At 50.9% G+C, this 11,839-nt stretch overlaps 1 protein-coding gene across 5 annotated transcripts; it reads right to left on the minus strand.

Annotated features, from left to right (window-relative positions):
* Positions 1 to 233: 233 nt before the first annotated feature.
* MYC (MYC proto-oncogene, bHLH transcription factor) lies at positions 234 to 11,510 on the minus strand. 5 transcript variants are annotated; one of them, XM_085604950.1, is made up of 3 exons: positions 11,266 to 11,510; positions 3,160 to 3,795; positions 234 to 1,521 (listed from the first exon to the last, which is right to left on the minus strand). In XM_085604950.1, exons 2-3 carry the CDS (start codon positions 3,788 to 3,790, stop codon positions 899 to 901), a joined length of 1,254 nt encoding a protein of 417 aa, XP_085461076.1. In that variant the 5' UTR covers positions 3,791 to 3,795; positions 11,266 to 11,510; the 3' UTR covers positions 234 to 898. The 5 variants fall into 5 exon arrangements, with proteins under 5 accessions (XP_085461076.1, XP_085461078.1, XP_085461077.1 ...); XM_085604952.1 differs by having other exon boundaries at positions 11,382 to 11,405; XM_085604951.1 differs by lacking the exon at positions 11,266 to 11,510 and adding an exon at positions 9,682 to 9,766.
* Positions 11,511 to 11,839: the final 329 nt, after the last annotated feature.

The following is an 11,839-nucleotide window of genomic DNA, read 5'->3' on the forward strand; positions in this document are numbered from 1 at the left end:
TCAGCAGCGTTCACATCTGTATTAAACTTTAGAATTCAGGACATCCATTGTTCGAATCAAAAACAAGCCAGGCCCAACTTACTTTGGTCAACACTTCAACAGTACCGAAACGGTCACTGACAGCAGGAGACAGGTAACGCGTCGTTAGTGGGATCCATACTGTTTTCATAGCCTAATTAAAAGGAAGGCTTCGCACAGGAGTACCAGAGAAGAATGCTACACAACAACGAAAGTAGAATGTGGTCAAAGATTTATTCAGCAGCAACTCAGTTGTTTAACGTGATAGTAAGATCTAAAATACAAAACATGATCAAATAGAACTTTGATAAAAGAAATGTATGTAGAAATAACCACCAAGTTAATACAGTTGGTACTACAAACCCGAACTGAAGAAAAACATTGCCTTAAATTTTGCTGCCACTGTTTAGGTGAATATTAATACATATTTTACTATAAAGATTTGTTAAGGATATTATAGATAGGTCAGCAATAGTTTGTATACATATTTTCATAGCCATTCACACCCTGGGCATTTGCTAATTATGAAAAATAAAGGTCTTAAATACAAATAACTGTAAAACAAAGAAACAGTAGAAAATGTCATCCCAAGCAAAGGTATCCCAGTCACGGACTCATGCCCGTGGTTCAATTATGAGGCAGTATTGAGGTCTAGGCAGAATCAGTTATGATCCAGCCAAGGTTGTGTAGTTGAACAGTCTGCTGGAATTCATGCAGTTCACAAAGTATATTGTACACTGAATAGTCCAATGCTGCCAACATGTCATGATGCACGACAAGCTGGCTCTGCCATAGCGAGTCCCATCCAAGACTCACCTGCAACGATACGCCACAGACAAGCCCCCAAGAGACTACTTAGTCCAAGGTCCTCAAAGGGCCTCTACACACAAGAGTTCCTCAGCAGTTCAAGCTTCTGTTTCAGCTGTTCGCCTTTTCTCCTCAACTGTTCTTTCTCTGCAATCAGTCTTTGTTCATCTGCCTGAATAGTCAGTGTGTACTCTGTGGCCTTTTTCAAGATCACCACTTTTGGTGCCTTTTCATTGTCCGCCACCTCTGGTATCTGGTCGCGCAGTGCGAAGAAGCTCATCTTGAGCTCGTTCCGCCTCTGGCGCTCCAGAACATTGTGAGTCCTCCTCTTGTCGTTCTCTTCGGAGTCTGATGTCCTAGGACTTGTGCACTTCCGGTTGTTGGTGATGGGCTTGAGCACTCTGCTGCTGTGGTCAGTCTTTACCCTCTTGGCAGAGGGGTAGTCTGCTTTAGAGGAAGCTGTCCGCGTCAAGGGGGGCGCAGCGTAATCGTGTTGGTGAATTGGGCCATGGGGCGCTGCGTAGTTGTGCTGCTGGATCGAGACATGGCACCGCTTGAGAACGAGAGGGCTTTGGTGGGAACGAGATTCAGGCTTCCTGCTTGTAGGTTGCCTTTTTTCAATTGTGACAACATCAATCTCTTCCTCGTCCTCTTCATCATCATCATCATCATCATCATCGTCGTCATCCTGTTCTTCTGTGAAGAAGATACAAAGAAAACAATGTTAATGCGGGACAGCAAATTACCAGGCATAGCTCAAGAACCACACAATAGTAGTACATATTTCCATTTCAATCAGGCATGCTTGAATCCCTCGTGAGGTCTTAAAAAGTAGAGGCTATTCGGTCAGGCGACTGAACCCGTACCACAAGGGCAAGGTCATGCTTCTGTGCAACTGAAGGAGGGCGCACATCCCTGAAATAAAGTAGAAGAAAAGGCCATGGCGAATCCTAAATCTGCACAAGCCGCCCATAAAACTGCCCATTGTGCTCCAGAAACCAGCCCAGTGTCTGGACACATTCCACAATGGTCAGGAAGCCTGGTGACGGTGCCACGATCAAGTTCACAGAAGATTTTGACAAAACAATGCCCCGAGAACGTATAACTCTTGGTGAAAGGAACTGAAGGGTCTGAACTTTCCCAGGACATGAAGTGATGCTTTCGCTCTTTCCACAACCTGGTTAGTGGTACAGCTTTCGCTTATGCAACTTTCCTCTTAGGACTGCCACGGAAAGAAATGGTTTCCTTGCAACACCAACTACTACCCTAGGTTAGACGGAGCTAGCAACGAGTCCAGCCATCCCCAAACACCAAGTTATGGCCAAACCGGAGATGGTTAGCTTGGTATCTTGCCTAAGTAAGCATAGCTAACCAGCCACTGGTTTATCTCTTGTAAAGCAGTATCTACCACCCAGCCAAGACACTCAACAGTACCAAATATCCCTCTGCAATGGGCAAGGCACCACTCTTTCTGCTAGAGGCTCAAAAGACTGGACTACATGGCCATTGTGTTACAGAATACACGTCCCATCTGCATACATTTCTTCTTTTCCTAACCACTCTTAATTCAGTGCCATGGTACTGTTGCTTGTAACAATTCATTCCAAAAAGGCCTAGGGAAAAGTTACGTTTTTTGCGAGTTTCATAAAAAAAAATGTAAGTGGGTTATACAGTCGAATTCTTGTACTAGATAACATTTTCACTAAATGTTCACAAGCGAAATAAAAAGTAAACAGCAAAACCTACTAGGGTGATTCTTTGGCTGCAGGAGTGGTATAAAAAAAATAGTACTGTTGAGAATTATTATTATTATTTTTTTTAAATCAAACACCTGTCAGGGCGAATGCACATCAGTGGTGAAGGAGAGTGGTTGTGAATGTTGCAGAGGCGCCATATATGGAAGAGTGGTTAGCAGTGCCCCTTGGAAGGAATGGATTGGTCAAGGAAGGAATAGAAATTCAAATGAAAGGAAGAGCTTTCAGAGGACCGAGTCCAAAAATAGGTTGGACAACTGGGAGGTGCCCTGACGGGGATCATGTTTGGAGCATGGGCAGAGGAGGGTGGCATGGCACTGCCTAGGTCAGCAGTGGCAGGTGCTGTGCCGATTTTAAGAAGCCAAGGGTGCAGAGTTGAAATCCGAGGGAGGGGCGGGGGCATTCTAGTATGGATTGGTGGGTAGTAAAGTCCCCAAGAGAACCATGGTAGCATGTCTCTACTAGGTGGTGTGTGTGTGTGTGTAGATGGGTAGGGTGGATCTGAGGGCACGCTGAAAAACAGGTTTTTTTTTTACTTTTGCAGTTTGAGCGCGGAAGACGGGTCAGCGGCAGAGCTCACCTGAGTCGCTGCTGCTGGTGGCCGGAGGGGTGTCCATGCAGCTGGGCAGCTCCACGTTTGGGCTGGGCGGGCTGGCCTTCGGCAGACTCTCGGTCAGCGGGTACGGGAAGACCACCGAGGGGTCGATGCAGGCGGGCCCCAGGTCAGGCACGTAAGGGAGGGTGGCAGGCGGCGGGCCCACGGTGCCTTGCTCCTTGCGGGCAGCCTGGTAGTTGGCCAGCTTCTCAGACACCGCCTTCTCCAGCTTGGCGCTGGCGGAGAAGCTGCTCCACATGCAGTCCTTGAGGACGATGGACTTGAAGGCCTCGTCGTCCAGCTCGCAGATGAAGCTCTGGTTGATCATGTCGCTGTCCAGGAACTCGGTGACCATCTCGAGCTGGTCGGCCGTGGACGGGTAGAGGCCGCCGCCCAGGCTGGAGCGGCGGCTGGGCGAGAGCGGCGGGGTGGGCAGCAGCTCGAACTTCTTCCAGATGTCCTCGGAGGGCGCCGGGGGCTGCAGCTGGCTCTGCAGGCCCTGCGGGAGGGCGCCGTAGAGCTGCACGTCATCGTCGTCCTCGTAGATGAAGTAGGGCTGGATCGAGTCGTACTCGCAGTCGTAGCCGCGGCTCGGGACACTGGCGTTGGATGGCATGGTGCCTAGAGGAGAGAGGACACTACAGTTAGACCGACTAACTCACCAGGAATGCAGTTCACAGCGCGAGACCCACAACATCCCACACTCATTGTAAGTCAGGGCTGCCTGCCCTATCTGTGCAAATAATCCCTCCAGGCAGTGCGTAGTGTGCACCTGGACCCACGCCATGAAGGTGACTAGGCCACTTCTGTTTATTCACCCAAGCATGCTGGGACTCGTATAACTATAGAATGGAGGAGGCTGAAACTACAAATCCCAGGGTGCTTGGTGCTTCCATGTCTCTCGACATGCTGGAAGCACACAGTAATGTCAGGGGACCCTTGAAAGGCAGTCTGTTTTGGGGGCCAGAGAGAAAAAAAAAACATATTTACGCGTTTATAAAGCATGCTAAAAGGTACACAAATGAACAGAGGCAATAGTAGAGTTGCGAGGATAACTAGTTTGATTAACCTGAAATCTAACAATCGGCAAGACAGCTACCCTGTCGTGTAGTACAACTCACTTCTCTTACACGCATATACCCCCCTCACATGCACGGTCTGCCTTCAAAAACCGACTGCAACATTTCACTCCAGGACACTCCCCTGCCAGCTGATCTTCACATTACCAATATAACAGCAAAATACACTTCTAGTTCGGGCAACAGCACTTAACAGATGTTGTGAGCGTGGGGCCTTACTGTACACACACGAGGTTCCCACTTTGCAAAATTAAGGCGCACACAATCGCAAGTGCATGTTTTAAAGAAGTCTTAGGGAACTGTGCTAGCTGTAAGCGCTTAAATGCCATTCAGTCTATGAAGCTACATAAACAGCCATTCACTGCCTCCCTGGCAGCACAACGCAAGCAGGCAGAGCCGGCGACGAGAGGGTTACGACACGCCCGATCTTACATACAAGGAGGGAGGAGGAAGTGAGAGTTGCCGGTGCATTTATGTGACAGGCACTTAAGTGCAGAGCAATGCGGCTCTGCTCCAGGGCTTTAAACAAGGGCGGGCAGGACAGTGACAGCTGCAGAGGAATCCAGGGAGGTGTGGGGGGGTCTGGGCAAGAAACCATAGGCGGACGCTGCACGCCGGCACCACGGACCTGAAACCATGCACTCAAGCCTCACTAGCAAATACCTGGCCTCCCCTTGCAGTTCACCCTGCTGCAAATCGACCCAGCCGCAAATACCTCAGCACCACACCTAGCTACCAACAGTTGAGTACTCCTCCCTAACGCTGCACCACACCTCAGCTCTTCACTGCAGTGCCCCACCACTGCCCAGCCCCAACATGCATTCAGCACTTATCAATTAACGCCCTCCGCGTGACCCTGAAGGACAGCTGCAGAAGGTGAGGAGAGGGTGGTGCGACGACCACCAACCCACGACATCGGCAGACCCTCCAGCTGCCCCGTATGTCACAGGAACGGAGGTGGTGGCTGCGCGCTACAGACACCGGACCCCCAGCAAAGGCACCGCCATGAACCGCACCCCCACGGAACCCTGGTGCACAGGTGTGCGTCCTGACTAGCAGTGTGCACGCGCACAAACGAGCTGTTTGCAACTACTGGGCGCATGTTGTAATCAGATGCATATAGCTCAAGCACAATCTGTAATCCTGGACAGACAACTACATTGACCAGTTAGTTTCAATACTTCCGTCCTATCGCACCTATGACAATTTAGAAGCGTGTTAAACGAAGCGGAGACATCGTGTGACAGTGCGGTTTCCGCCAAAGAAAGGTAGTAGTTTGCAATAATTTACTAGTACCACACGTCACAGGGAAACTAGGTTCGGGACAGCGCTGGCCACTGCATGGCACGCCAACGTGGGCAAAAGCACCGCAATACGAGGAAACACCACGAGCCCTCCACACCCATGTAGCTAGCAGGTCGCCCACTGTAGTCTCTCCAGCCCTACCAGTGCTCATCCTCACAGCCCCCCTGCACTGGCATGCATTCACACTGGCAAGGTACCGAGCCAGCCTCAGGAAAGAAGTCGGGAACCACCCTGTGATTCCAAGAAAGCTGCAGCGCCTGACAGCAGCAGACGGGAGGGGCGAGGGTAAGGGGTGGGGAGCGGCGCCCGCACCATAAAACGCCGGTCTCATTACACAACCGTGACTGCAACCTGGGCTGTGTTTAACCGGCTGTAAGTTTAAAAGCAAGTACATGGAAATCTACGGGGCTAACGCAGGCTCACCCATACCAATGGGCACAGCGACGGGTGGTATCGTCCACCTCGCCAGGGTATACTGTGAGCCAGTACAAGGTGACACAGAAGGCACCGTCTGTCCACCTCCCCGAGATGTAATGCGCACCGATACAAGGTGGCACGGGTGCTACTGTCTGCCCACCTCGCCGGTATATAATAACGTGCGCCAATACAAGGTGCCAAGCGGTGAATTACGTCACCTACGACTGAAGGGCTCGCACCAGTCCCTAGGCACGGAGCGAGTAAGAGAGGGTGTTAAAAACACTCAAAGCGCCCAAACCATTGTCTGCCATACCTCCCAACACACGTACGGTGGCACTGCCCACTACTCATTGGAGAGGCAGCGCCTGAAAGAGCAGAGTGGCACACTTGCCGGTCACGTCTCCAAGGATACAAGAGTGAAAACAGAAAAGGCTAGTATGGTGTGGCACTGCGTGCCATGTCTCATAAGAACAAAGCCGGCTGGTCTAGTCTATAAGATGCCCAGAGACGCAGCGAGTGGCACAACCGTCTGGCACACACATCTTCAGACAGACTCAATTCCTAAAGTCAGTTTGACATCTCATGTAAACTCCCTCGGCAGGCAGAAGGCAGGCGCTGTGAGACTTTGTACAAACGCCGGATGAAGAGCAGCTCGTACCGGCTCAATCCCTGTGCGTCAGCGGCAGTGGGAGGCACAGGCTCCCTGGCTGGATACAGAATCCTTCCCAAGAAAAGACCGGAGACACAAATCCACAGATCCCAGGGGTAGGCGGGTCAGCCCGGACGGGTTGGTGATGGTCTCCGGGGCAGTAGGTCCAAGGGGAGGGTCGGCAGCACCGAGCAGAGCTCCTCCGCTGGCAGCAGACACTCCGTCTGCAGGGGGCTGGTCGCGCTCCCCTTTATAGCCTCAGCCCGGAGATCCTCCTACATTTTCCCGCCAAAGCTTGCGGGTCGGGCCAGGCGAGGGGGGCGTAGCCGGGCGCCCCGGGCCGCCCACTAGCGGAAGAGGGGGGCAGGGCTCGCCACACAGGCAGGCTGGTCCCGCGCCGGGTGTCCTTGCAGTAAGTAGTAAATCTTTAACCCATTCATGACTCGGCAGCGCGGCGGAAGTAAACATAGTAAAACACTAGAGAGCGGAGGCCGTCTTTCCGTGCACTATCACCTCGGCAGGGGCAGGTTTACACACCGGCTCGGCAGAGCCGAGCGCTCTCTCCTTGAGCGGAACCTGGCGCAGTAGGGTGGCCAGGATTGCGGGGTTCAGTTTTTTCGCCCACCCCTCACACAGCCAGGGTCGTACTCCCAGGAGACCATGACGCATCCAACAAGTTTTCTTTTCCGCAGCAGAACTCAGTCTCTTTCCCCCTCAGGGGAGTCGCACCCACCCGAGCGGGCACAGAACCCTCCGTTTACAAACCACCTTGAGCTGAGCATGTGGCACCCTGAGACTTTCAGCTGACACATGTAAACAAATCAGACCAAATGGGGGAGGGGTAAGGTTGTCACACACCGGAGATGTCAATACCAAGAGGCTGTTGTAGTATATCAAGGCTGAGCCTGGCGGTACTCTCAGGGAAAGCACCGACCTCACGAGTAACCACGCCGCTAACCCGTTCCATCCACCAACCACCCCAGGAGGGGAGCACGAGCAAGAATCCTACCACGCCAGAAGCAAGCCCTGTATTTAACATACTCACAGCAAAGCATGCTGCCTGCCAAACCTATCACAGAAGACACCGAGCAGTCTAGTACGCTTCCTAGAGAGGCAGCAAACACTCCACTCTTAACAGGAGGACAGTCAAAACAGAGTCTTACGAATCTATTCTGGAGAAAATAAAAGTGACATTCACGCCCATACTCCCTCTACCCGACCAATGAGAAAATACTAGTCTAATACACATGCTCCCTGAAAAGAAGTATTCTAGCAAAGCTATCCTGTGAGAAGCCAAGTAATGTAGCACAGTTGCTCCTTGAGACAGCAATAACTAACATACATAATTCATGGGAAATAAAGAAACCTGGCAAACCCACCTTTAGGGTGAAACCAAACCTAACCACTGGGGGAGAGCAGGTTGCTCTGCAACCTCCCCCTCTAGAAACTAAACAGTCAAGTAATCCATGGGGAAAGAAACCAATCCATGAAGAAAGAAGACAGTCCAACAAATCCATCCATAGATAAACAAAATAGTCCAATAAATCTGTTCCCGTGGAAATAAGACATGTCAGCAAACCTACCCTATGACAAAACAAGCAGACAAAACCATCGATCCTTGGGTGAACCAAGAGAGTAGTGAAAGCAATAGTCTAATGACCTACTGCACACAAGAGAAAGTGAGCACTCACGCCTACCAAAAGTAAGCGTAGGTTGATTACCTCTCTCTGGAGAGAAAGAAAACAAGCGTCCACCAAATCCCTTGCGTTGGAAGTAAAGCAGCGCAACCAACCCGAGGTAAGTAAGTAGACCATAGGAACAAGCTTGTCTTCGTAGGAATTAAGCTGAATACAGTAGCCCTATGCGACCACACTAAAAATGTATGTTAAAAAAAGACTTGAGCAGTGCTTTATTGCAAAGTCCTTTTGGCGCTATCGAGTGCATGCACCTTCACGCTCAGGTTTCGAATGTTGGAATATGTGTGGCACACAAATACAATTATCTGTCTGCACTTAACGGTCGAAGAGCACTGAAAGGACTTGCTGAGAAGCCAGCTTCTCACCTGAAAACCCTGCTCTGATGCTGGGCTTCAGAAGAACCTGTCTGAGCTAGATTTACTGCTGGAGAGAAAGCATGCGCCGGACGCGACACACCCCTGCACCGGATTCCTAAATGTAAAGCCGGTGAAGAGGAAAGTAGCCTAGGTCGCTCCCCGGAGCCTCAGCGGGTGAGTGCAGCATCTGCGTGAACAGTGAGGTGCACCAGTGAAAGCGGCGATCTGCTTCAAATCATGCTAACTGCCTGCAGCAGGTACTAGCGCACACAGGCAAACTGCATACCAGGTGTACCGGTGAAAGTGAGAGTAGGAAAGCCAGCACTGGTGAAAAAGCAGGGCACTACAGGCAGCGTGCACTGGTGAATGCGGGCTCACTACAAGCAGTGTGTACCCGAGAAAGCGAGAGTTGCACAGGTGAACACGGGCTCAGTGCCAGCACCGCGGATCATTAAAGCCAGCTTGCACTGGTGAAGGCGGGTTAACTGCAAGCAGCGTGCACAGGTGAAAGCGGGATCACTACAGCTAGCTTGCACTGGTGAATGCGCGTTAACTGCAAACAGCGTGCACAGGTGAAAGCGGGATGATTAAAGCCAGCTTGCACTGGTGAATGCGGGTTAACTGCAAACAGCGTGCACAGGTGAAAGCGGGTTAACTGCAAACTGCATGCACAGGAAAGCGGGTTAACTGCAAATAGCGTGCGCAGGTGAAAGCGGGATCATTAAAGCCAGCTTGCACTGGTAAATGAGGACTCAGTGGTGACAGAAGACTCACTACACAAAGGCAGTGTGTACCGGTGAAAGCAAGAGTTGCGTAGCCGGCACAGGTGAAAGCGTGCCGACTCCAGCCCCGGTGCACAGGTGACAGCAGCGCGAGCTGCGAAGAGCAGGCAGCGCTCAGCTGGATGTGCTGATTCATGCCTTCTGGTCGCCGCGCGCTCGGCGCTCTCTGCAGCATTCCTGCTGCCGGGGGTGGGCGGCGCGGCCCTGCTGGGGAGGGTTTACCTCGCCGGGAGGAACTCGGCACTAGGACTGCATACTCGCCACCCTGCTCGAACTACAAGACCGGTTTAACTTTAATGCCCAGTGCTCAGCACGGCACCTTACATGAAAAGACAAGTGTCGCCACGGATCCCTGCCCCCACTTCCACGCCCACCCTTCAGAGAACATTCTGAGAGACCATTTGTGGAGAGCATGTGCTAATCACTTTACACGCGACCCCCGCCCACAAGGGCTGGGAGGAAGGGGGCGGCGAGGTGGTAATTGTCCCCTTGCCAGGATTTACCTTAAAATGAGAAATCCACTCTTAGTCACACCCGCAATGGGTCGATTGTACCGAGACTAGGCATAAGCCCCAACTCCATTTGATTTAATGTGATCTTGGGCACAATACTCGATACCAGAACCTTGAAAAAGGGTGAATATAAAAAAGTGTCCGCCTTGGTAGACGCAATAACGTCCTTCGGTGAACAATCAGGGGCTATGTGGTGCCTCGTTAAATCCAAGTGCCACTCGTTAGAGCCTTTTAATGTATTCAAGTATGCATTCACCATCAACATTTAAAACGCCGCCCTCCTTTCTGAACTTGGGGGGGGGGAGGAGGGGCAAGGTGTTGGGATATCTCCTTTCAGACACACGCACTGGAGAAAAAATGAGGGTTGGGAAACCTGCATAAATAGCCCCCTTTCTTGTGTAACACCTTCCATCAACTCTGGCTTAGTATCTAACCAGTGGCATCTCTAGAGATGGGCTAGGTGAGCCCCACCACCACAGCTGTACACTATTGCTTCATGACGGGAGCGACACCGGGTGGAGAAAAAAAGCAGACACCGCACCTCGAAACATTAATGTGCCCAACTACATTTCATTGCAAAGCACCGATTCTAAGAGCCACTCTTTGTAGGTTGCACCATCAGTTCAATCTGTGGCCGTGTACTCTGTCCCCTACTGAAAATCACTTCTATTGACACCACTGTTTCAAACTAATAGTAGTGTACTGCAGCTGCCTCAAGCCCATGCTTGTCTAATGGTGGAAGCACTTCCTAGAATGCAAGTTAAACCGCTGAAAATCGCACCTTAGCAGCTAACCAGGAGCCCAAGTAATAAAACAAGTAAAGCAAGGGCATTTTTATAAAAGGGGAGAAGAATTGCCTATCTCTTAACCTAAAATGAAAATGACTAGTTTCGCATTGTGTCCCACCCGGTCAGAAAATGCATATCAAAGCGTAGTTCACATTGGACCTGCCTACTCATTACAAGTTTGACAAATTCAGCGGCTGAGTTGCTAGGCACAGTTACTTGCTATTTTTTTAAGTTTGGAGGTGGGATAATAACTTTTTGGAAAAACAGACACCCTCAACGCACAAGAAAACAATTTAAATACACAACACATAAAGCTGAAACATGTACACTAGTAAATAACTGAAAATTATGCGCCCAGTTCGGCTTCCGACACATCCTATTAGAGCAGTTTAACAAATAAAAAAAAAAAACACAACTGCGCAGCGGGCATAAAAGACCAACTCTATAAAAGTCGCATTGCAGTGTTAAAGAGCGAAAGTTGGACGCATGTGGGCGTGGTGCACGACCTTTGATGGAATCGCAGCTCAGGGCTGCCTGTGAAGCGACGCTCAGCGCTACATCCACCAAGCGAACGCTCCCGGAACCGGCAGCGCGGGTTCTCTTTTTTTCTGTGCCTCCTTACGCTTTCCCGGGCTTCGGTTCCCACGCCTTGCAGCCCCGGGCTGCTCCGCCCCGGACACGCCTGCCAGTTTTCGCGCGCTCTGCGAGCGGCCCTCTGCTTTCCGCGGAGCTCCTGCGCCCTCTACTGGCCGCCACCGAAACCGCGCGCCAGTTCTAAATAAGAAAGGGAGACCCTCTTGAAGGCCCAGCAGCCTATTCGTCGCCTTTTGCCGTGTTCTTCAGCTTGCCAATGGGAATGCTAAAATAAGCGAGGCAGCCGCGTAATATGATGCTCGTCTAAGGAGAAAGTCAAGTTGGACCGCCATTTCGAAGTGAGGGGCGGTAGTACAATTTGGAGTTTGAATAATATGCACATTGGGAAACCTCATATTTGTCAGGTCTCAGCCAGGAATAGTAAGAGAATTATCCAGGATTTTGAACATAATCACTTATCATGAATGATGCGGTTTACAGGTTTGG

The sequence above is a fragment of the Triturus cristatus genome, chromosome 5_1, assembly GCF_964204655.1.
Source record: "Triturus cristatus chromosome 5_1, aTriCri1.1, whole genome shotgun sequence".
NCBI lineage: Eukaryota > Metazoa > Chordata > Amphibia > Caudata > Salamandridae > Triturus > Triturus cristatus.